Below are 25,867 nucleotides of genomic sequence, written 5' to 3' on the forward strand. Positions count from 1 at the left end.
AGCTGTATTCAAAATTAAGTGTGTGTATTACGGTATGTATTTTTTCTAATTTTGCTAGTATATATGTTTGTTATTGTGGTTGTAGCAGTGATCATTTTATAGACATGTTTTTCAAAACATTTTCTTAGGCAGGTAAACTGGAGGCTCATCTGGTTCTGGACCAGTTGAGGTGTAATGGAGTCTTGGAGGGCATCCGTATCTGCAGACAGGGTTTCCCTAATCGCATTGTCTTCCAGGAGTTCAGGCAGAGGTAACTTGCATGCACACACACTCTTGGCTTCTTGTGGTCCCAAACAAGATTTATTTTTTGTGGCTGCATTTCCTCCTTTAATATTACTCGTGTAACTTGCTAAGGCAGGTATATACAACTGAATTGTTTTGGGGGCTGGACTTCTCTCTTCACTATTAGTCTTATTTTGTGTATTACGGAGAACCTGCGTGGCTCTTCATTTTGGCAGTTACAGAAGCGCTCTGCTGTTTTTAATGACCTAAGGAAAAAAAGCTAGTCAAAGATCATCTCTATGACAACTCTCCTAGTCAAACTTGTGAGTCTGTCACAAGTTTTTTCTTTTAGTCACGTCCGTTGTGTCCTTGGGCAAGACACTTCACCCTTGCTCCTTCCTGATGGCTGCTGGTTAGCGTCTTGCATGGCAGCTCCCGCCATCAGTGTGTGAATGGGTGAATGTGGAAATACTGTCAAAGCGCTTTGAGTACCTTGAAGGTAGAAAAGCGCTATAAAAGTATAACCCATTTATCATTATCATTTAACTGAACTCGTGGGCCACCAGTTGAATAGCATAAATGAGGAAAAAGAGAGGACCTAAAATGGAACCTTGAGGAACACCTCAAAAGAAGTTGAACAAATGACTACTGACTGCATCTGATAATGATAATGATGAATAAGCTACAGCAACACCATAGTTACATGAATCACATTAAGAAAAAAATTTAACTGTCAAAAAGAGGACAAGGGGTGCCTTGAAGACTGCCTCAGTTTTGTAAATCACAGGTTTGGGGCCTGGTATGGGGTCATTTCTGGGGCCGGATTTGGCCTCTGGACCGCCAGTTGAATAGCCCTGCGCTAGTGGTTAGGGCTGACTGCAGCCTAGTGATTATTGTAATATTATTCTTGGCAACCAGAAGTACATTTAGCGATGGGAGCCTGACAGTGTCTGTATAAAGACACAACCAACAAAAATGCCATTCATGTACGTTTATAGTTGAATATTGTTTAATATATGTACATTTTTGTATTTACCGGTACTATGAATCACGTATGAACGATAAACAAAGACTCCATTGACAACTGCAACTCAGTTCCATCCAATATGTTATGTTTACTTTTATTTAATTTTTATGTTAAATTCAAAACTGCAACTCTGCCCGGGCATTCATTGAAAAAGTAACCAAAACACAAAAAATAGGCATGCACTATAAAAGACATCTTCTTTATACACTATATTTTTGGGGAAATGGTTTAGCTTCTTTATAATCTTAAATAGTACGGCCGTTTTAGAAATACAGCCGTAAATATGTCACAACTGCATTTGGACGCGATGCTAAATTAGCAATTATCTCTGAGCTTTTCAATGGACACGGCCACGATGCCGCTAAACTGAAATAATGTTATTACAAAGGCATTAAGCACAGTCCAAAGTATAATTGTATAGTATTTCAGTCCATTAAAGTAGAACAAGCAAGCACCCTAGATTAGAGTAACCGGTTGCCATAATCATGTTGTGGCCCCAAACAGCCACATATCTTAATGCCCTTCACTGAGTGAGCAAAAAGAATACAATTACCTACGTTTTCATTTTTCTATAATCCAGGTATGAAATCCTCACTCCGAACGCCATCCCAAAAGGGTTTATGGATGGCAAGCAAGCCTGTGTGCTGATGGTAAGAACCATAGATTGCATTCAAAATGAATCCTATTTTGACCTCTGCAAACTTAAATCTATTTCAGATCAAGGCCCTGGAATTGGACCCTAACTTGTACCGCATCGGTCAAAGTAAAGTTTTCTTCAGAGCTGGCGTCCTGGCTCACCTGGAGGAGGAAAGAGACATGAAGATCACTGATGTCATCATCAGCTTCCAGGCATTGTGCAGAGGATACGTGGCCCGCAAGTAGGACTGATTCAGTCTCTTAATTACAGCATGCACCATTCACCGACCCTGGTCTGAAAACACTTCATTTAATTTTTTCGCTGTGTTACAGAGCCTTTGCCAAGAGACAGCAACAACTGACTGCTATGAAAGTTATCCAGAGGAACTGTGCCGCTTACCTCAAACTTAGGAACTGGCAGTGGTGGAGGCTTTTCACTAAGGTAATGCATGATTTGAAGCTGCCGATCCAATTAGTCAGTCCGTTAATGCCTGGTCCAATGGAGAGTACCTGGGATGGTCGTGATTATGCTAGAACACCGGCCTGAATTTGAGAACAAGCTGCAACAAACGTGTCTATTCACTGTGTGAAGCCACTTTTAAGACACTAATCCTCACCGCTGTGTTCAAAAATAGTTTTTTCCATGTACCATTATCACTGGAAGACTAATGGAAATAAATAACTAAGTATGCTTCATATGCACCAAGCAGGACGACACAAGAAGCTAACCGAAGAAGTAGGTGTGATCGATTCAGGTGTCGATACGATCCATGGTATCAGAGTATGAACTACCGTATTTTCCGGACTATAGAGCGCACCGGGATATAAGACGCACCCACTAAATTTTCGAAGAAAAATTAAGTTTTCCATACATTAGCCGCACCGGACTAAAACCCACATATATATACATTGCAAAGTAGTTATTTACACCGATAGATAAATATTTATTTACACACCTCAATTGTTTCCAAGCGGTGTCTGTAACACAGGAGTAAAACAGCTGATCAAACAAAACAGAAGTCATTGTCATGGACCCACTAGCTGCGAAAGCTAGCTCTCCAATCAGACTCAGTAACTCCACGGTGACTTTACCGAGAAAGTTGTGAAACTGAAACAATACAAAAATAATGCATTTTGCAAGTTAGTAACACTAACACTTGTAAACAGGTTGGCATAATATCTAATGCTAACGACGCTAGCGTCATTACGTTACGATAGCGTGTACAAATACGCATTAAAACACTTTTACAGACATCACAAACGGGGCGGTTTTATAAGTATAAACAGTTTTACTTCTATTGCAAAACTTACAAACGTTGCTTGGAGTTATGAATGAAGAATCCATACGAGTAAAAACGCTAAGGGCGGCTAAAAGAACGAATGGCACTCAACTTCCGGTTAAAAAAAGCCAAAATGGAAGGACACTGCAGCACCTGCAGTGAGTGAAAAGATGGTGCCTTAGCACCAACAATAAAACACCTTCCCAGCATATTTTTTTATTTTATTTTGTATTAATTTTTAAAACTATTTTTAGTATGGCTGTCAGCAAAGAAAAATCCATTAATTAGCCGGACCGTCTCATAAGCCACAGGCTTCTAATTTTAGGGGAAAAGTAACAGCTTATAGGCCGTACTTTACGGTACACTAAAATGATTACATTGATATTTTCTTATTATAATGAAATATGTTATTGGTAGTTTTTGTTATTCACAAACTCTGTGAGTAAGTCTCTGGGTATAGGAAGGCTGTGAGGGCAAAACCCAAACAATTTAAAGGTGCATATTATGATGTTTTTCTGCATTTAAAAAAATCCCTTGTGGTCTACATATGTAATGGTGGTTCTTTGGTCAAAATGTTGCATAAATTATGTTTTGCACGCCGTTTTCAAGATGCGCCGTTTTGTGGGCAGTCTTTTCTTACATGCAAAAGACCCCTTCAACTGCGTTTCTACCGCCGTCAGCTATGTTGTAGTTTTTAGCGCTTCCATGTCGAGTCCACTGATCGATATAAGTTAATATAACTACATGTTTTGTATTGAAAATGGCAGCAGCAAAAGATTTTCGCATACATGTGCGTGTACAAGCCAGTCTGCCCCACAACAAGAGAATAGAGAAAAATACATGTTCTGATTACAACTCAATAAAAATGGAGAATTCGCACAAAGCTCTTTGGGTAAACCTACTACCGTGGAAATATCTGCTGGCGTAACTATGGCAAAATGTCACTCGTGTATTAATTTCCCAATGGCTCGTTTGGAAAAAGGCAAGATTGTTTCATAAGTATCTGCGCAGTGGTTTGATTAAAAAAAATGTAATGTTTTTTTTTTTTTTTTTTTTTTTTTTTTTTTTTTTTGCTCGCCGTGAAGGTGAAGCCCCTACTACAGGTGAGTCGGCAGGAGGAGGAGATGCTGGCGAAGGAGGAGGAGCTGCAGAAGATCAAAGACCGGCAGCTGCAGGCCGAAGACCAGATTAAACAGTACGAGAGCAAGCAGCAGCAGGTACGATAGTCTCTGCCCCATTGGTATAGCTACTGTATCACATGCACATGTATCAATCAATCAATCAATCAATCTTTATTTATATAGCCCTAAATCACAAGTGTCTCAAAGGGCTGCACAAGCCACAACGACATCCTCGGTACAAAGCCCACATACGGGCAAGGAAAAACTCACCCCAGTGGGACGTCGATGTGAATGACTATGAGAAACCTTGGAGAGGACCGCATATGTGGGTAACCCCCCCCCCTCTAGGGGAGACCGAAAGCAATGGATGTCGAGTGGGTCTGACATAATATTGTGAGAGTCCAGTCCATAGTGGATCCAACATAATAGTAGTAAGAGTCCAGTCCATAGTGGGGCCAGCAGGACACCATCCCGAGCGGAGACGGGTCAGCAGCGCAGAGATGTTCCCAGCCGATGCAGTAGGCAGTGTTGGGTTAGTTACTGAAAACCAGTAACTAGTTACTTTATTTCAAAAGTAACTGAGTTACTTACACCAAAAAGTAATGCGTTACTGTGAAAAGTAACTATTTAGTTACCTTTTTTTTTTTTTTTTTTAAAGCTCCCATTAATGCCCTTTTAGCCTTCATTTCAGTACTGTTATTGCACTGGAGAATAATACAATTTGTTGATCAACTTGAACTCTGCTAAGCTATGTGGTCTACATACAACACACAAAGACAAAGATGTGTTTCAAAGGGCCAATTTGTTACAGGCCAGAAAAAATTGACAAAACTATTTTAAATAGCTGCAACATAACATACAGAAGTAACAAACAGCATAATAACAACATAGCTGTAAACCTGGCTTCACCTAAGGAAGGCACACGTGACATACACAAAGACTAACCAGGCCGATTTGAATTGTTGTTTTGGGCAGTAGACGGGATCTTTGATCCAAGACACAACTTACATTTAACTAAAATGTTCTTTTCTTTGTGCCCGACAAAAGAAAAGAAGTGAGGATATATCATACTTGCCAACCCTCCCGAATTTTAGTGCCTCTCCCCGTTACAACCATTCTACCGAATTTCTCCCCATTTCCAGACGGACTTAAGGCACGCCCCCTCCAGGTCCGTGAGGACAGCCTGTCGTCACGTCCGCTTGACCAACCAAAAAGTAACCACAGAACACTATACCCGTATAGTGTTCTGTGGTTACTTTTTGGTTGGCAAACGGTTTACGTTGTATTGCGCACCCCCCCTCCCGTCCCCACACCCAGACACACACACACACAGCGCGCCTCTTGTGACACAGGAACATTCAGAAGGACGACACCGCAGCAGTAAAACACTCTCAGATCTTCTCAGTTTCTAGCCGATACTACATACTACATGCTGCGTTATTTTGCATTATTTTTTAACGGTAACTGAGTTACTGAATATAAAAAATAACGCGTTAGATTACTAGTTACCGCCGAAACTAACGGCGTTGCAAAGTAACGCGTTAGTCCCAACACTGCATGTAGGAGTGATGGACAGGCACAACATGCAGCCATAATGCCTCAAGAAGAAATATAAGGAAGAGAACAAGTTTAGTGTTTTTACTTATTGAATTGCTAGTTACTGGTGGGAAACGATGCAAAAAAAAGGGGCAAAAGACTTCAACAAGTTGCAAATATATTTGCCAGTATCATATTTTCAAATTTACTCATTTCTGTTTCATTGTTCAATTTAAACACAATTGTGCTCCATTCTAAATAAAATAAACATCTACAGCAGGAGTTTTCAAAATGTAGTGCAATTGATAATTTCTGGAGGATGTTTTGTAGAGTTTTGTCCTTGACACTCTCAATGTAGACACAAAAAAATAATTATGTCTTTTAAGGAGAATTGCACTTTTTTTTAAATTTTGCTTATCACTCACCATTCTTATGTAAGACAAGAACACGTTTGTCTTTTTTGATTCATTCTCACTCGTAAATAATGTCAATGTGGAAAATAATGATGTCTTTAAAGGGGAACTGCACTGTTTTGGAGTTTTGCCTATCATTCACAATCCTTATGTAAGAGAACACATGTTTTTCTTTTTTTATGCATTCTAACTCTTAAATGAACCTTATTTAACAATGGAGCCAATAGTAACCACTCTTGCGCCTACAAAGTTCTCTACAAAACATCTAAAAACCTCCATTGTTTTACATACATGCTGTAAGTATATATGTAATGTAGTAAAAAGCACATTCATAATAACATGTAGTACTTGCTTATTTTGCTAATTTTAAGCATCACAACGTTCGCTTTTCCTTTAACATCACCACTACTAAAGATGCAGACTTAATTAGAGCCATCAATGACTACTTTGGAACAAATGATTATTCAGAACCTCATATTGTTGATCATGACTATAAGAGGATGAGCTACAAGTTTTAGAAGCTGTGTGATAAGCAAATCCAGCTTTAATTAAAAACTAAGCATCACGTAGCAGTATTGCTAAGTGTTAAACAATAAATACAAACTACCAACATAATAAAACAATCACTTATTGTACAATGTCTGCTCTCACTGGGACGACGACTGATCAGATGTCCACATCTTCCTGTTTGGCTTAAGAATTAATCATAAACCACGCTGAGGTAAAAAAAAATATATATATATATATTTTTTTGTCTTTCTCTCCATCTCTGGGTCTAAGTTGAATGTCCAAGTCATTCAACTTCTCAGTTTATGGCCACATCCTTCTACTAGCCAGGTGACAGGCATGATTTATAATCGAGAATTGACTTTTACCAACTCCGAGGCGATTTAGCAGCTCACTGGCACAATATAGCTGCATAGTTAACGCTCTGTGATCACACGCCAATACAATTAGTTTGTGTTACCACTTGATAACAATATCGCTAAAATACTTGTTTAATATTCAGGTCAAAATATATGAATGGAGTATTTTTTTAATTTATTTTTTTAGAGGTTTGGTATACTTTCATTAGCTGAATGGTTAGCCACCTCATACTACTTTACGACTTAGAATGCATTAAAAAAAGTAAATTGTGTTCTTGTCTTACATAAGGATTGTGAATGATAGGTACAATTCCACAATAAAGTGCATTTCCCCTTTAATGCTCTCTATACACATGCCGTCAGTATACATTCTGATGTTTGTGTGACCCAAGGCAGCGGAGTCCTAAAAGATGCCTCGTTAGTGCTGAGCAATTATCCCTTCTCTTTTTGACGTTGACTGACTGCCCTCTGCCAGCTGAGTGCCGAGAAGCTGGCCCTCCAAGAGCAGCTCCAGGCCGAGACTGAGCTGTGTGCCGAGGCCGAGGAGATGAGGTGCCGTCTGGCCGCCAAGAAGCAGGAGCTGGAGGAGATCCTTCACGATATGGAGGCTCGTCTGGAGGAGGAAGACGAGCGTGTTGGCCAGCTGCACGGCGAGAGAAAAAAGATGCAGCAGAACATTAATGTAAGTGAGGGTGATCATAAGTCTGATTTTTAATTTGATTGGTCTTTTTTTACTTTTTTTGTAGGAACTAGAGCAGCAGCTGGATGAGGAAGAAGCAACCAGACAGAAGATCCAGATGGAGAAGGTGACCTTGGATGCCAAAGTGAAAAAAATGGATGAGGACATGATGGTGCTTGATGACCAGAACAACAAGCTCAACAAGGTCACCGGCGATCTTTGGCGCTTTTCTCTGCCGCCTTACACTGCATGAAGAATAATGTTTATTTCTTGGTTTTCAAATGTAGGAGAAGAAACAGTTGGAGGAGAGAATCTCTGAGTTCACCACCAACTTGTCTGAGGAAGAAGAGAAGTCTAAAAGCTTACAGAAGCTCAAGAATAAACATGAGGCCATGATCACAGATTTGGAGGGCAAGTATTTATTTATTATAAATTATGTATTCCCATGTAATGCTATTGATTTAGTTTTTGTATCCATGTGCAAAGCACATTGATTTCATCTAATTGATAACTGCCAAAATCCAGCATTGCTTTGCTTTATGACCTTTTCCTTGTTGCCTTAGTCCACTTCTGTCCGATCCAATCCACTGTAGTTATATAGCCCATTTAAACAACAAAAATGTTTCCAATGTGCTGCACAAAAATATTAGAAGATTTAAATACTATCCTTAGCTCCACCGATGACTGAATAAAAACAAAATAAATATAAAAACAATATAAAAATAAATGATTAATTTAAAGGGTAAAACCAATTAAAACAATAAATAGAAATACAAATTTTAAAACACAGAGGACCACACAACTCACGTAGTGTTAAAAGCCAGAAAATAAATGTGGGTCTTAAGACGGGACTTAAAACACTCCACTGTGGGAGCAGTTGGAACATGGAGGGGCAGACTGTTCCAGAGCTTAGGGCCGACCACAGAGAAGGCCCTGTCTCCCCTGGTTTTATGTCTCATCTTGGGCACCACAAGCTGAAGCTGTCTCTCGGACCTCAAGAGCGCGCACAGGAGTGTAAATTTGGATGAGTTCCGAGATATAATGAGGTGCCAGTCCATGCAACTGACTACTTGCACCTGCGCTGATTGGAGTAGCAGCAGCCAATCCACAGGGCGCTTAAAGTCAGCTGACACGTCCTCTTTAAACACTCATGTGGCATCCAGTGGACACATTTAGAACAGCAGTTTCTTTCAATATAAAATTGCAGCGCCTTTTTGTACTTAGCAAACTAATTTTGCAGGCCGTTGGTCAGATTAAACCAGTTTGCGGGCCTGATACGGCCCAATGGCCGTATGTTTGACACTCCTGGTCTAGACTAAACCAACATAGTCTACTACCTAAAAAGATTTTAATGATATCACTAATGTCCAAAACAAAATTTGTTTTAAGATGTGTACACAAAATCAAGTAATGACAATTTTTTTTACACATGTTCACACATACAGGCGAATACTGAAGTAAGCTTTGTTTGGGTCCTAACATTCAGATCGTCTAAGAAAAGAGGAGAAAGCGCGGCAGGAGCTGGAAAAGAACCGCCGTAAACTTGAGGGCGACTCAAATGATCTCAGCGACCAGATTTCGGAACTTCAAGCCCGGATTGCTGAACTTGAAGCTCAGCTGGCCAAGAAAGAGGAGGAGCTGCTCGCCGCGCTGGCCAAGTAGGTGTCCCATCTAGTTGCCCCGCTTCAGCATACATGCAAACACCATACGACTAGCGCTTCGTTTTGTGTACAGGATCGAGGAGGAGGCTGCTGCCAAGAACATGGCCCAGAAGAAAATCCGGGAGCTGGAGGCTCAGATCTGTGATTTGCAGGAAGATCTGGAGATCGAGAGGCAGGGACGCAACAAGGCGGAGAAACTGCGCAGGGATCTGGGAGAGGAGCTGGAAGCCCTCAAGACTGAGCTGGAGGACACCCTGGACTCCACTGCAGCACAGCAGGAACTCAGGTAGCAGACATGCTCAACTAAGACCCTACCAATGTCAAATTCATACATCACATGCAATCTAAGATATGGTATAGAGATGGTCCGATTATCGATGCCAATATTTGGCATTTTGACGCTTAGTGGTATCGGTCAGCCTTTTTTCCCCCATGACTACAACAGAACTACATCAGCAGATACAATATATACACATATGATACCAGTATTTAGTATGTAAACATTAGTGAAGTAGATAGTAATAACCACTGCTTAAGCACCAGCCCTTTTTGACCTGCTTGAGAAAAGTACTTGTTTTCACCACAGGGCTCACGCGGCCACACACCCCTCCCCATCCCTTTCTCTTTCTTGTGCAGTGCTGGATCGCGTGTACAGTACATCTCCGCTGCTTACCTTTCAAAACGTTTAAAAAAAATTGGCGAGGAATTCCAGTTTTTGTCCTTCTTTCCTGGCGTCTTCCCGGTTTTGTTTGTTTTCGCAACTGCTACGATGGCATCCACTCGACAACGTTCGGTCATTAAAGGAGCACTGCGAGCTGCATGTTCTGTGATTCAGTCAAATAACAACGCAACAGAGAAAGATGGACATGAAGACCTCTGCGAAAATAAAAACTTGGTGTAAATACCTTGAAGAATATACTGTAAGACTTATTATTAAAGAAGAGCAGGCAGGAGCTCACACATTCTCATAATTTCTGTAACATCCAGGAAGAAAGTACTTGTGTCAGCCAGCTTAAAAAATGTCTCACTTATATGCTACGTGAAGAAGCACAGAATAGTTTATTTATATGTTCGCAGTACTTCAGCATTCCTCACGAGGACACCTTACAATGTATTGAATCCATACACTGCTATAAAATCCTATACGTTTGAGTAGATGGCGAGTTATTGTGATGTAGAAAAATCCCATATTTTTCCCATAGTTTTTCCGTATTTTGAAATGCAAATATTTACACTCTTAAACACGTTTTAAAAAGGGGTTTGTGAAATCTTGACCTTTTTTTGGTGCTAAATTAACCACAACATTATGCATAAATCATTATGGTGCTACTGGTCTGACGTTTACTGCAAAATAATGTTTAAAAAAAATTACTTGCACCCTTATCCAGTTGTTTACTGACGTATACTATTCATGTTTAAACAACTTTTTTTTTTTTTTTACTGCAAATAATTATCGGCCTCTGACTACTAATAATCACTAATAACCCTGAAAAAAACATATGGGACGATCTTTAATATGGTATCCCACTGGGATCCAGCACATCTGTCCATAAGTGTGGCATGGGGCACATTCTAAAAATCTTAAGTAAATACTAAAACAGAAAAACAGCATGTGCAGGTGCAATGAGAATACTTCAATGTTGATAGTAATTCACTTTGGGTTTTTTTTTTTTTTCACACACAAACAAAGCACATAGAAACATGTTCGTTTTAGCATATCCACTTCATGGGGTTATTGCACCGGAGTATAAATCGCACCTGCCGAAAATGCATAATAAAGAAGGAAAAAAACATAAGTTGCACTGGAGCCCGGCCAAACTATGAAAAAAAACTGCGACTTATAGTCCGAAAAATATGGTATTCAATATGCGGCGCGCAGTGAAAAAAGTATGAATGCCCCATTATCTGCTACTTTCAAGCTTGTTCATATTCAACGCATTTGTTAGTTTTAGTTTCAGAATGCTCCATCAACTGCAGATAATATTCACACCAGTAAGGCGTTAAATAGACCTCCTTATCTGTTTGTTTCCTTGTTTCTCCTTCCGTCCAGGAGCAAACGTGAGACGGAAGTTTCCCATCTCAAGAAGGCTCTGGAGGACGAGGCCAAGGCCCATGAGCAGCAGATGGCTGACATGAGACAAAAACACAACCAGGCGTTCGACGAGCTCAACGATCAGCTGGAGCAGGCCAAGCGGGTAATGGACATAGCGGCCAGAAACCGACTTATGCTCGATGGCGTTGACCCTTTGACCGTGTGTTCTCCCCTACCTACAGAACAAGGTGTCTGTGGAAAAATCTAAGCAAGCCCTGGAGAGCGAGTGGAACGAGGTACAAATAGAGCTCCAGACTCTGACGCAAGGCAAAGCGGATTCCGAACACCGTCGGAAGAAGGCTGAGTCCCAAGTTCAAGAGCTTCAGGTCAAATTTGGAGAAAGCGAAAGGCAAAGGCAGGAGATGTCCGATAAGATGGCCAAAATGCAGGTATGGCTGCAGAGTTGGGAAAGAGGAAAGCTGTTCATGTTTAGAATTGGTACAAAAAGACACTGATGGTCATTCTTTTTGTTTTGTTTTTTTAGACTGAGCTGGACAATGTCAACAGCCTGCTGACCGACGCAGAGGGCAAGAACATCAAATCCAGCAAGGACTTTTCTTCGGTTGAGTCACAGCTGCAGGATGCTCAGGTACGGAGTTATGGACCACAGTTTGGGAGATCCTCGGGTCTGGAGCAGTGCCAAAGGCATCAAACTTGACTACACAGGAAAAGTAACAAAGTTTAGGTCTGTTTTAACCTGCAGAAGGATCAGTATCGCTTTCGTTTTACTGACGGCGTGATTTGGGCAGCCAGAGACGCTCGATGACTTCATGTCTGACGGCAGCGCGTCCCGCTGAGTCTCAATCGTGTCCCCAATTTAGAAACATCCTCCCAACACTATTAGTAAAATATTCTTGTGTGCCGACAAATAGATTATTTATAGCAAGATGTGGGAGGCAAAAACACAGCCAGCTGATATGAGAGACGTGGCGTCAAACCAGGAAGCAGCGACCGCTCTGGACAAAATGTGATTAATCGCGATTAGATATTGTGATTGTTTGACAGCCCTAATTAGATATTACACTAATTGGAAGGGGTCTGAATATTACTTATTAAAGATAAAAAAACAACAACTTGCATTTGCGATTATCGTGATTATGAGTTAACTTTTGACAAATGTGATTAACCGTGATTTTTTATTTTAATTGACAGTTTTATAGTTGGGATGTAAATTTTACTTATTACAGATTTTTTCAAAATCCATTTGCAATTAATGTGAATATTTAAGAGTTAACTGTAGAAAAAATGTGATTAATCGTCATTAAATATTACACTAATTGGTGGGAGTATAAATCTTATTAAAGATATATTCCTTTGCGATTATTGTGATTATTATTTAACTATTAATAAAATGTGATTAATCACGATTCTATATTTCAATCGTTTGACGGTCTTATAGTTGTGTTATGAATTTTACCTTTTTAAAGATAAAAAAAAATCTTAAGTATTTTGAATATTTAAGTTAATTCTGGGGGGAAAAAATACATTAATCGTGATCAAATATTTTAATCGTTTGACAGCTCTAATTAGATAATGCACTAATTAGTAGGGGTATAAATCTTATTGAGGATTAAAAAAATTAATTTGCAATTATCAAGAATATTTATGACTTAAATATTGACAATGTGATTAATCGTGATTCTATATTTTAATCTTTTGGCAGCCCTATACTGTAGTTGGGATGTGAATTTTACTTATTAAAGATTAAACAGTTACATTTGCAATTATTGTGAATATTTATGATTTAACTCAGGAAAATAATTGATTGATCCCAATTAATTTTTTTTAATCGTTTGAGAGCCCTAATGAGATATTACAGTAATTAGTAGGGGTGTAACTCTTAAGGATAAATAAACTTCCATTTGCGATTATCTAGATTAATTATGAATTAACTATGGACAAAATGCGACTAATCGCGATTAAATATTTGAATAATCATTTGAAAGCCCTCATAATTAGATATTACAGATATTGTGAATCTAACAAGTCACGATTCGAGTCTGATTCTTTGTATGATTCGATTCAGAATCTTTTCTCAATTCAAGACAATTTTCAATTCAAACAGATTCTCGGAATATATTATTTGGTGTGAAATTATAATAAAAACTTTCAAAACAGGTTACAAAAGCTTCGCTTAGCTCCTGACGTATTTTTAAAATTGATTCTTAAAAATATGTTAATAAAAACGTTTTCATTTTTGAAAATGGTGAATTGATTTAGAATCGGAATAAATACGATTTGTGAGTTACTGCCTAGTTGAGTCTGTTGATAGACTTCTCTGAATGGAATCGTCAAATCATTTTGACTATTTGAAGGCAGCCCGAGATGGGATCTTATGTCATTGCCAATTATCCAATTAGACTGCTCTGACATATTTGTAAGATGTAAACATTTCTAGACTGATGCATGCCAGAAAGCAACTGATGTCAATGAAAATGGTACGCACTGTAAACCGAAATTGTGGCTTCATGACTTCTTTTTTTTTTAAATCTTGGACCTCTAGGAGCTGCTCCAAGAGGAGACTCGTCAGAAGCTGACCCTCACCACTCGCTTGCGACAGCAGGAGGAGGAGCAGAACACCCTGCGAGAGCTGCTGGAAGAAGAGGAGGAAGGCAAGAGGAACATGGAGAAACAGGTCTCCTCTCTTCAGACCCAGGTAAGGCAGCTAAATACTGGCTCAGAAAGGTCCATTATGTATTTTTATTGAATATGCTTTTCGGTATTTGGATGGAATATTTTAGCTTGACATGTCTTCAGAAAGGTCACCTGACCACTGTGACGCATCACCTATCAGCTGTTCTTATAAGCGAGGGGAGCATTCATGCTCTCTTGTACATGGGACTCCCTCCATTAATCATCAAGCTGCGGAAGGGGGGCGGATCCAACCTGATAGGTGACAAGTCAGTGGTCAGGTGACCCTACTGAAGAAGACTGACTAAATAAATAAATATGTATGTGGGTTCAATGTTTTTTTACTTTGAATAGTCGATGTATTTTTGGCCTAACTTGTGCATTTTCAAGCATAAAAATGGGTGAATGAATAAAAAAAAATATCAACACTACTGTAGTATTGGCCACGAGGAGACCAAATGATCAGAGCGTGCTGCACAGTATCATGACCGCTGATTGGCTCAGCCTCAGGCAGCTATGTTACTATGTTGGATTAAACAAGTTTAAAAGTGACATACGGTGACATATACTTTGCGTGCATTTTTTTTAAAAAGGCTAAAAAATGGTAGACATATTTAAAAAAAACTACATGTCATTATTAGTTAGTATTAACATTTTGCTCTATTTTTCAATTGTTGCTTTTTTTTATTACGTGTAACACAGGCTGCACGAGGTAAAGCCCTGGTCAGAAATTAATTTACCCTCTTGTCCCCATAATTTCCCCCTCTGTCTTCTTTTTTTTTGCTCTTTCTATCCCCTCCTGCTTCGGCCCGGCTGCACCAAATGATAATATAAATACATTTAATAAAGTCAAATACAAATAAGGCAACAAGAGAAGTATCCTACACTTCTCTTTTGTAAAGTAAATCTGAACAGCCGATATGTGCATCTACATCAACTATATGATTTGCCTGAGAAGCTGGACAGGACAAAAAAAAAAAGAAGTTAATTTACCATGTCAAGCCCCAAGCCAAGTAACAAGGGTTTACTGTATAATTTAAATCTTGTCTATCTAGAAGAGACAAAAAAAGTAATGCAAATACTGACCTTGTTCTTCTCATGCTATCTTTTGTTAGCCAAAAGACAAGGACCCTTTCCCTCTCCTCAATGATCCATGAAATACCCATTCCCTTCTTTTTTACCCCCAGCTGGCTGAGATGAAGAAGAAGTTCGACCAAGAGATGGCCAACCTGGAGAGTGCAGAGGAGGCGCGCAAACGAATCCACCGCGATGCCGAGAGTGTGCAGCAACAGCTGGAAGAGAAGACCGCCGCCTACGACAAACTGGAAAAGACAAAAACCCGTTTACAGCAGGAGCTGGACGACCTCTTGGTGGACCAGGACAACCTGAGGCAGGTTGTCTCCAACCTGGATAGGAAGCAGAAAAAGTTTGACCAGGTATTGCAGTCACCTACAAAGCAAATGTGCACCACAACCTGAAAGACAGACAGCCATAAATAACTTTGCAGTGTGATGGGGTTTGAACAGCAAACCGCAGAATTGAACTTGATTTAACGCAATAAATGACAACTAAGAAATAAGTTAGACCATTCTAGTAATCGAGACTCTATTCAAAGCTGAATTAAACATTTAACCCTCTGGGGACATTTAGATTACAAGTCCTTACAGGGGAACTGCACTGTCTTGGAATTGTGCTTATTATTCAGAATCCTTTTGTAAAACAAGAACGTGTTGCTTTTTCTTTTTTTATGCATTCTAAATCGTAAGTACAAACTGTAAATGTTAGCAAAAGTCAGCTAACAATTAATTAAATGGGAGTCGCTCTATTCCACCTATAAAGTGCTCCAAAAACACCCAAACACCGCCATCAACGTTTTATATACACACTGCAAGTATACATGTAATGTAATATGTAATATTTGCGTATTTTGGCCATTTCAAGCATACAGTGGCTCATTATTTTCAGAAGTTTGCTTTTCAACGACAACAAACGTACTACTCACGGCATACTTTGTGAGAGACTTCAAAGACTACTCTGGTACAGATTACAATCCGAAACCTATTTTTTAGTGTGAAAATAAGGATGAGCAACAAGTTTGAGAAGCTGTGTGCTAAACAGATTCAGTTTTAGCGAATCACTGAGCATCATGTATCATTAAGTGCTAAACAAGATATACAAACATAATAATAATGTTAATAATAAAGCAAACACTTACTGTACAATGTCTGCTCTCACTGGGATGACGACTGATTAAATGTTCATATTTTGACGTTTAGACAAAGAAATAATCATAATCCTCACGAAGGGTTAAGAAAGGTCCCACAAACATGTGTTTTTCTTGTCATTTCCGGGTCCAAGTTGAATGTCTAACTTGGTTTATGGCCACAACCTTCTACTATCCAGGTGAGAGGCATTATTTATAATCTATAATTAACTTACAATATGTTGGAGGTGATGCAGCACCTGCAGCTCAATATGTCAATACTGTAGCTGCACAAGCTAGTAGCGCTCTGTGATCATGGCGCCGCTAAAAATAGATTGTCTGTCTGTTAGCGCTTATCATGATAATATTGCTAATACTTGGTTAATATTCAGGTCTCGAGATGTAAATGGAGTATTGGTGGTGGTTTTTGGATGGTTATTTAGAGGGCTTTGTAGACGGAATGCTCCATTGTTTGCTGACTTTTGCTAACGTTTATTTATGATTTAGAATGCGTTAAAAAAACATGTTACTGTCTTACATAAGGATTGTGAATGATAGGCAACATAAAAAAAATAATAATAATAATTTAAAAAAATAAAGTGCAGTTCCTCTGAGTTTTGAAAGGCATGAACACATTTTAGATTAATATATTTTTTGCATTTCTCCAATTTAACAAGTATGCCAAACGTCCATCCATTTTCTACCGCTTGTCCCTTTTGGGGTGACGGGGTGTGCAAACATGTGATGCTTTAAATAAAATGTTGACTCTTTTGAAGGCCTTTTAAATCAGATAAATTCACAGGTTTTAATTAGGATAGGATATCATTTATTTATCCCACAAAAGGGAAATTATTTGGTTGCAAAGCAGATTCAACAAGTCCACAGTAAATAAGCTAAAATGCATAACAGGAGAGATACTTCAGCGGTGCTATTTTTACATACAGCAACAAAAATAAATAACAAATTTGTTAAACTCTTGTTATGCAAATCTATAACTGATCAAAGGGGTTACAAAAATCATTAAATGTTTTATATTTTTTGAGTTGATTTAGAGATTACCGTAAAGCCCCCAAAAAGTAAAGGGAAAAATAATCAAATGTTTTTATGCCTGTTGAAAAATTATAGACTTGTATCTCCTGTTTGACTTTGGGGTATTGTTGAATAAATGCCAATGTGAAAGAATTAAACATAAAAAAAAACTTAAATCCTGTAACACAACACAAGTTATGGTCAAAATACTGCAAAAATGTACTGAAAGGACAAAAAAAGTTATAGCCTTTGTCCCTTGAGGGTTAAATGAGATCATGTTCTGTTTGTCGCTGTCTGATAAAACATTTGTATCATTAATGTAGTGCCGAAAGACTGAGTTCAAACTCTTCAAGTCTTGCAGTTAAACACCATTACATATTGCAATAATAAAATAAAAGGATGAATGCATTACTAGGGATACATAGTATGTGTAAAAAGTTTTGTTTCTAATTTGAAAAAAAACAAAACATACCAAAATAAAAAAGTGGGTTCAGTCAAACCTTGGGTTTTGAAAAGGAGAATATGAAAGTTGTGGTCATATTTATATCTCCATCACTACCTGCTTAGATGCTGGCTGAGGAGAAGACCATCTCTGCTCGGTATGCCGATGAACGCGACAAAGCTGAGGCTGATGCCAGGGAGAAAGACACGCGAGCGCTGACGCTTGCCCGCGAGCTGGACACCATGACGGACATTAAGGATGAGCTGGATCGGGCCAACAAGATGCTCAAAGCCGAGATGGACGACTTGGTCTCCTCCAAAGACGACGTGGGCAAGAGTGTAAGAGAGAATTTGGTGGCGTGGAAGTCTAGCATCGTGACGCACATCCTTACTCTTCTTCATCTTCTTCCACAGGTTCACGAGCTGGAGCGGTCCAAGCGTGCTGTGGATCAGCAGCTGGAGGAAATGAGAGTTCAGCTGGAGGAGCTGGAGGACGAACTGCAGGCCACCGAGGACGCCAAACTACGCCTGGAGGTCAACATGCAGGCCATGAAGGCGCAGGCTGACCGAGACCTGCAGGCCAGAGATGAGCAGGGCGAGGAGAGGAGGAAGCAGCTGGTCAAACAGGTGATCCTTCAATCTGCACGATCGCATCAAAAGTCAAGATTTTGCGTGTCATCATTTTTCTCCGTCAGGTTTGTGCGATGGAAGTCGAGCTGGAGGATGAACGCAGGCAGCGCACTCAGGCTCTGTCCGCCAAGAAGAAAATGGAGTTGGATTTGTGCGACCTTGAAAACCAGATAGACGCCGCCAACAAGGGAAGGGATGAGGCCATCAAACAGTTAAAGAGACTGCAGGTAAAGCATGACAAATATTATGTGGATTATCCTTTTTATTTGTATTTGTTTATTTGAAGGACAATGTGCATTTACATTAAAAAGATGGCTACACCAGTTTTAGCACCAAGCTAATTTCCATCTGCAGCCCATTTGTGGAACATTTAACATCCACAATTAAAATTACACAGGATTAAAAATACATAACAAAATTGAAATTACATAATGAAAAGCAATTTAAAATACAAGTGCAATACATAGAGTGCGAGTTACGAATCAGCGGGCGGTCATGTTACAGTATTTTAGCAGCATCATATAAAGTGCAACAGTTTTTATCAAAATCCACATAACCCAGCATATAGTGCAGTACCCACAAGGGTATCATCCAATAGCTATATAACCCATTGGTACTGCATACGTAAACACGGTGGCGATATTACTCTGCATATTGTTAAAAAAAATAATTTCATTGAGATATATTATTAACACAATAACAAGTTAACAAAAGATTCCCATTTCTTTTCAAAAGTCGCTCGTAAAGTTTGTGACACGTTTTTTTGGGCTTGATTTTGGACTTGCGGTTGCTTATTCGGGCTTGCTTTTCCGTCATCGCGATAAAGCATAATACTGTGCCGATGAGTAGCTTGTCCTTTTTACACGCAACGTATCCTGGTTACCACGATGACTTGGCACGTCCCCAGACACGACGGCAAATAACGCGTGTACATCTACGCCAGAGCCCAGACTGACTGAGAAACAAATGACATGACAGAGAATTAGTCCCAGTAAGTGTGGAAACTTGATAAAATACAATTTAAAGAAGGTACACATTAAAGATAAAAAAAACCCTTCCTTTTGCTACTATCGTAATTAATTATGAGTTAACTATTGACAACATTTTTGTTGTTTAAATGTGCTATATAAATAAAGTGGATTGGATTGAAAGTGGATTGAGTAATTGCGATTAAATATTTCAATTGTTTGACAGCCCTAATTATTAGATATTACTCCAATTAGTAGGGACGGAAGTCTTACTTTAAGATGTAAAAAAAAAAACGTATTTGTAATAAACTTCCATTTGCGCTTAATGTTATTTATGAGAAATATGGACTTGACAGCCCTAATTATTAGACACTACACTAATTAGTGGAGATGTGAATAGTACTTATTAAAGATGAAAAAAAACAACTTACTTTTGCGATTATCGCGATAAATTGAGTTAACTATTGACATAATCGCAATTAAATATTTTAATCGTTTGACAGCCCTAATGATTAGATATTACACTAATTAATATGATGTACATTTTACTTAAAGAAAAAAACGTACATTTGCAATTGTCGTGATAAACTATTGACAAAATGTGATTAATCGCAATTAAATTTCTTAATAGTTTGACAGCCCTAATTAGATTTACATTAATTGGTATGGATGTGAATCTTACGTAAGTTAAAAAACAAACAAAAAAAACAACATATGCGTTTGTGTGTAATTATGAGATAACTCTGGACAAAATGTGATTATAAATGTGATTTAATATTTTAGTCGTTTGACAGTCATAATTATTCAATCTTACACTAATTAGAATGGAAGTGAATCTTACTTATTTAAGATAAAATCAACTTCCATTTGCGATTATCATGAGTAAATATGAGGTAACTATTGACAAAATCTCTATTAGATTATATATTTATATTTAATCATTTACAGCCCTAATTATTAGATGAAATTCGTAAAACTTACAAATGTTACTTGAAGTGACGAATGAAGAATCCATACAAGTAGTAACGCTATGGACGGCTAGAAGACCGAACGGCAGTTGTACTTCCGGTTTAAAGCTCAGTCTAAACAGAAGGGCACTGCAGATCTTGCAGTGAGTGAACTCGTCCAAAAGATGGCGCCATGGCACAAACAATAACATACCTATTCAGTGTTTGCTTGTTTTTTTTAAAAACTATATACATTATGGCCGGTCGTCAGCAGAAAAAATGTATAAATTGGCCGCACCGTTTTATATAAGCTGCAAGGTTCAAAGCCTAGAAAAAAGTAGCGGTTTATAGTCTAGAATTCACGGTAATTGAAATAACTTAAACTTCTTTGTAATCGATTTTTGAAAATGACTATTTAGAATCGCAATAAATAAGAACTGCTTTTCAATGTGAGTCACATTTTTTTTTCCCTGCACTAAGTGTGGACAACCCTGATTGAGGGTATTTGTGTGGCGACAAATGTGTTGAGTTGTCTGCCTGTTTCTACACACACAGGCCCAAATGAAAGAGCAAATCCGAGAGCTTGAGGACCTGCGCATTTCCCGAGACGAAGCAGTGAACAGTGCCAAGGAGACTGAGAAGAAGCTGAAGGCCTTGGAAGCGGACAACCTGCACCTGAATGAGGTATGACAGTCACATGACCGTGATGACATCTTTTTAGCCACAATGATTAATAACGCATCGCATCCCTTCTTCCAGGACCTCGCCAGTGCAGAGCGCCTCAAGAGACAAATCCAAACGGAGAGAGACGAGTTCCAGGATGAGATCAACAACTGCAACGCTAAACTGTATGGAGCGTATATTTTAGTTGGATCAATATGAAGCAATATCTGTTTCAACTACTCAGTCATTGACTTGCGTGCACATCGATTGTTCTTCAGTTCTGCGCTCACTGAGGAGAAGAGGAGGCTGGAGGCTAGCATCACTAAGCTGGAGGACGATCTGGAGGAGGAGCTGCTCAACACGGATATGGTTAACGACCGTCTCAAGAGGACCGCCCTGCAGGTAGTACTTTCATACTGCGACTACTACTGTAACTCAAGTTATTAGATCCACAAGTAGTATTACTAGTTGTTAGTATTAGACAGATTTCCCCCATTTTGTAAATAAAGCCAGTGTATGCAGATCGTCTCTCTAAACCAGGGGTCCCCAAACGTTTTTGACTCGGGGGGCCACATTGGGTTGTGGTTGTGGTTGTGGTTGTGGTTGTGGTTGTGGTTGTGGTTGTGGTTGTGGTTGTGGTTGTGTGTGTGTGTGTGTGTGTGTGTGTGTGTGTGTGTGTGATCCGTTTTATCAATTAACATTGATGTTCATCAACATTAAAACATTGTCATGTTATCGATGGGAAAATTCATTTTTAGACATGATTTGCCTGAGCGGCTAGGAGACACCAAGAGTAACAAGCAGTAGAAAATGGATTAGAAAGGAAAGATTAAAAAAAAAAAAAAAAAAAAAAATTTTTTTTTTTTAACTTGGGACTTCCTGTGGGCCGGATTTTGGATGCTGGGGGGCCGGATCTGGCCCGCGGGCCTTAGTTTGGGGACCCCTGCTCTAAACTGTAGTATGTGCTCCCAAGTGGTATGCCAAAGAAATCATATGGTTAAAGTATTTTTTTTTTTTTTTTTTTTCCTTTATTCAAACAGTTACTGTTCAAACTGTGTGTAATGTTAAAGTGGCCCAAAAAATGTAATGTTTTGTTAAATAAAACCTCTGCCTTGTTTGGAATGAATACTTAGGCCTACTACGCTACTGTCTTTTAATGTTGGTCATTATGGTGGTATTGGAGAGCCAAGTGTTTCTGAAGTGGTAAAAAAAAATTTGAGAACCAAAGTGGCTGAAGTATTACCATAATACTTAGTATAGTAAGCATTCATGATTCCTTTTCCTCTATTTTATGGTCCTTATCTTCTCTTTTTGGGGGAATGACGTTCTTGTAATGTCACGTGTTTAGTCAGGCAATTAAGTAATTGTGGAATTTGCATAACTGGTTGTGATGTGTTTGCCAATAGTGAGTAAAATGTTCGCTTCCGATACGATACCGATATTGGCTGATCCGATATTAATCCGATTTGATACACACATTAATTATAGTAAATCATTTTACTATATTGTAGTGTGGAATATTAGAAAAGGTTTGATCAAGTGAAATTACCCCATGAATAATGGCAGGTATTAAAAACACCAACTTTATGACAGACCTATGTTGTCTGTAAATTGAAGTAGAGTGGTAATTAGTTTTTTGGTCACAATAAATCAGTAAGTTAAGCTTATGAGTCATGACGCAGTAAATGGAATGATGTGGACACTTTTTGTTACTGGATACTTCCTAGTGCGCTTCTGCATCGGAGACGTATTGTAATGTGCTACTGTAACTACAGTGAAACCTCGATTTACGAACCCTTATGTTTGCAAACTTTTCATTTTACGAATTATTCGAGATCAAGCCATGTACGCTTTATTAATTTTGTGTCCTGCTGGCAGCCATTTTGTGCTTGCTAGTATTGAAGAGATGAGGAAGCCGGTTTCGTACCGTTTTTATTTGTAATGAGAACTGACCTTTTTGGGAAAAGATGCCAAAGCGTACTTGTATCACAGCGGAGGAAAAGATACTCCCTCTTGTTTAGCGGCGCCTCTTCCTAGAGCGCAGACACACGGAAACTCCCTGTCTCGTCAGCTGCTCATTTGCTGATGACATTGTAAGTGGATTGTACTTTTTTTAAATGTTTATTATTGTGAGAATATGGTTGTTAAAGATTTTCGTGATTTCTGATTGTTTGAGTGCACCAAAGGGACTTCTTCTTTGTGCATGAGTTGGCAAAGCAGCGCATACAGAGGACAGTTAAACTTGACGTCGCTGTTTTGGTTTTGTTAAATAGAAAGTGGATCCATCAACCCCTTTGTTTGTTTTATATTTAGTAATGCGTAGCACTTTGTTTTCAATGTGTACAAACCTTCAATAAAATAGGGACTTTTTTCAAGGCTGGAACCCATTCATATTTACATTGTTTCTTATGGATAAATGTGATTCACTATCCAAGCTTTTCTATTCATGAAGCTTGATCAAGAACTGTCAGGTTCAAACACTGACATCTATTAAACAAGACAAGAAGCAAGGAATTACACAAAGACAGAATTTAATTTAGCTGAATTGAGGAGAAACGCGTAGACACTGCCTTGCACAGTGTCGTCCCACGCTCTGACGAAAGATTGTACGCCTCCTCTTTTATTTGGACTTTCCCTGATTACATGGCAACAGCTGTTTCTAAGGGAGGGGGGGTCGTAAACAGCCATCGCCTTTGGTTACAAAACCGTTCAAAGAAAAGGTCGAAAAACAGTTTAAAGAAAAGGTGCCTGGAGGGGGGTCAGGCCTTGCCTCCTCTACGCTTTGTAGATCTCGGGTAAAGACAAAATCTTACAATACATCAAAGAAACCGACACTCTCATGTCGCTCCCCATCCTACACAGTGGAGTTTTACAAGCCTTATGCTTGTAGGATCAAAGACAGCTTTTGTCCTCTCGCCGGGAACTCCTTGAAACACACAGTTTTGTGATAACTTGGATACAATTGTTCTGACAAGAACCAATTACGTTTGTAAATCGAGGTTGCACTGTATTTGGTACTTGGTACTACAAATTAACTTTTCTTCTGTCGCTAAACAAGACGGAGCTGCCTGTGAGTGCTTTGAGACGGGGTAGGGCCCCACAGCAGCACCTGCTGCCCGTTGAGAAGAGCAATGTTTTTTTCCACTAAATATGTTGCTAGTCAATTTTTTTAAATGGGTCTGAGTAAGTAATTCCTCCTGCTAAGTCGTCTTACTCTCTGGCAGACCAGGTGTGCTGTCATGTGTTTATGATCAAGGGGAAATGAATAGCGCTATATTTTTGCCCCGCCACAAGTAAATGTACGGAAACACCGACATTGCCTGTGATGCTGTATTTCGCCTGTTTGCAACATTTTTAGGTGGATCAGATAACCACCGAACTGAGTGCAGAGCGCAGCACCTCCCAGAGACTGGAGGGGACTCGTTCCCAGCTGGACCGCCAGAACAAGGAGCTCAAGCTGAAGCTGCAGGAGCTCGAGGGCACCATCAGGTCTAAGTACAAGTCCTCCATCGCCACCATGGAGGCTAAGATTGCACAGCTAGAGGAACAGCTTGACATTGAGTCAAAGTGAGTCATTCTCAAAGTTGTATTAGTTGCAAACTTTTTAAGCCAAATTGTTGGTGGATTTTTTTCAGCCATCGTGTTCTCCATAAATTTGAATTTCAGGGAGCGTCAACAGGCATCCAGACTCGTCAGGAGGACGGAGAAGAAGTTGAAAGAGATGATGTTGCAAGTTGAGGATGAACGACGCAACACAGAGCAATACAAGGACCAAGTAAGACTCCACTCTATCCTCTTTCACACTGCCTGCGAAAAGCAAGTAAACCCTGTAATTTTACACCTTTTTAAATTTTCAAAGTACCAGTAAAATGTAAAAACAAGTTGACTTGATATGCTTAATTGTGTCCGTTAAACTATATCCAATTGTATTCCCAATCCGCAAAGTATGAGTAAATACGGTATAAACATCACAAAATGCCACAAAGTCTGTCGGCAATTTTTCGTAGAATCGGGGCTGGGATGACATCACTGGAGGAAGGCTGACCATATCAGCAGATCAGTCATACTGGAAATATGCAAACGTTGGCAAGAGATGTGCTGTCTATACTTCACAATAGTTGTTATTAGTTATACATTCTTTATTGCCAGTTTTTCCCACGGCATGCAAGACATCGACGCGGATACTCTTACTCAAATATGCAAACCCTCTGTCCAGGCCGATAAGACAAACAACCGCATGCGTCAGCTCAAGCGCCAGCTGGAGGAGGCCGAGGAGGAGGTGACGCGAGCCAACGCCTACCGTAGGAAGCTACAGAGGGAGCTCGACGACGCCGCCGAGTCAGCAGATTCCATGAACCGGGAAGTCAGCAGCCTGAAGAGCAAACTCAGGTGAGTGCGTACTAGTGTAGATTTTAAATCTTTGACTAAATTGGAGATTTAATATTTGATGTCAAAACGCGTATTTTCCATCTGCTCCATTTGGGTTTATTTTTTTTCTTGAACAAACGCTTTTGTATCTTCCAAGTTTCAGTCGCATTTTTTATTTTTTTATTTTTTTTTAACAAATCCCAAAATTTTAAAAGTGACATCACCTTGGCAAGTTAGTATCAGAGTATTGTTTAGTTTAACAATATTTATTTATACAGACACATGTGTACATTTGGTGGCCAAGCCCACTTAAAGCATCAAATGTGAGTACCGGTAGATTATCAATGGGTTCCATAATTTTTTTATTTTTTTTTGAACATATCAGCAATAAGATTAAATTTTTCTGTTATTTTCTCTGTTGTATACACCTTTAAAGGGGAACATTATCACCAGA

The 25,867-nt window shown here is 39.2% G+C and overlaps 1 protein-coding gene across 2 annotated transcripts in view; it reads left to right on the forward strand.

Moving 5' to 3' along the window:
* LOC133621695 (myosin-9-like) overlaps window positions 1–25,867 on the forward strand; it is a 55,233-nt gene that overhangs the window by 23,642 nt on the left and 5,724 nt on the right. For both annotated transcript variants that reach the window (XM_061983965.1, XM_061983964.1), the window contains exons 19-42: window positions 129–250; window positions 1,830–1,899; window positions 1,967–2,127; window positions 2,219–2,327; window positions 4,251–4,382; window positions 7,577–7,783; window positions 7,848–7,985; window positions 8,068–8,191; window positions 9,267–9,438; window positions 9,515–9,727; window positions 11,492–11,636; window positions 11,716–11,922; window positions 12,018–12,122; window positions 14,037–14,189; window positions 15,352–15,600; window positions 17,964–18,176; window positions 18,252–18,464; window positions 18,533–18,694; window positions 20,938–21,066; window positions 21,142–21,230; window positions 21,324–21,447; window positions 24,404–24,612; window positions 24,712–24,820; window positions 25,262–25,434. In XM_061983965.1, the coding sequence (XP_061839949.1) occupies window positions 129–250; window positions 1,830–1,899; window positions 1,967–2,127; window positions 2,219–2,327; window positions 4,251–4,382; window positions 7,577–7,783; window positions 7,848–7,985; window positions 8,068–8,191; window positions 9,267–9,438; window positions 9,515–9,727; window positions 11,492–11,636; window positions 11,716–11,922; window positions 12,018–12,122; window positions 14,037–14,189; window positions 15,352–15,600; window positions 17,964–18,176; window positions 18,252–18,464; window positions 18,533–18,694; window positions 20,938–21,066; window positions 21,142–21,230; window positions 21,324–21,447; window positions 24,404–24,612; window positions 24,712–24,820; window positions 25,262–25,434 (3,728 nt within the window). The remainder of the gene's footprint in view (window positions 1–128; window positions 251–1,829; window positions 1,900–1,966; window positions 2,128–2,218; window positions 2,328–4,250; window positions 4,383–7,576; window positions 7,784–7,847; window positions 7,986–8,067; window positions 8,192–9,266; window positions 9,439–9,514; window positions 9,728–11,491; window positions 11,637–11,715; window positions 11,923–12,017; window positions 12,123–14,036; window positions 14,190–15,351; window positions 15,601–17,963; window positions 18,177–18,251; window positions 18,465–18,532; window positions 18,695–20,937; window positions 21,067–21,141; window positions 21,231–21,323; window positions 21,448–24,403; window positions 24,613–24,711; window positions 24,821–25,261; window positions 25,435–25,867) is intronic.

Source organism: Nerophis lumbriciformis, linkage group LG25, assembly GCF_033978685.3.
Source record: "Nerophis lumbriciformis linkage group LG25, RoL_Nlum_v2.1, whole genome shotgun sequence".
Classification (NCBI taxonomy): domain Eukaryota; kingdom Metazoa; phylum Chordata; class Actinopteri; order Syngnathiformes; family Syngnathidae; genus Nerophis; species Nerophis lumbriciformis.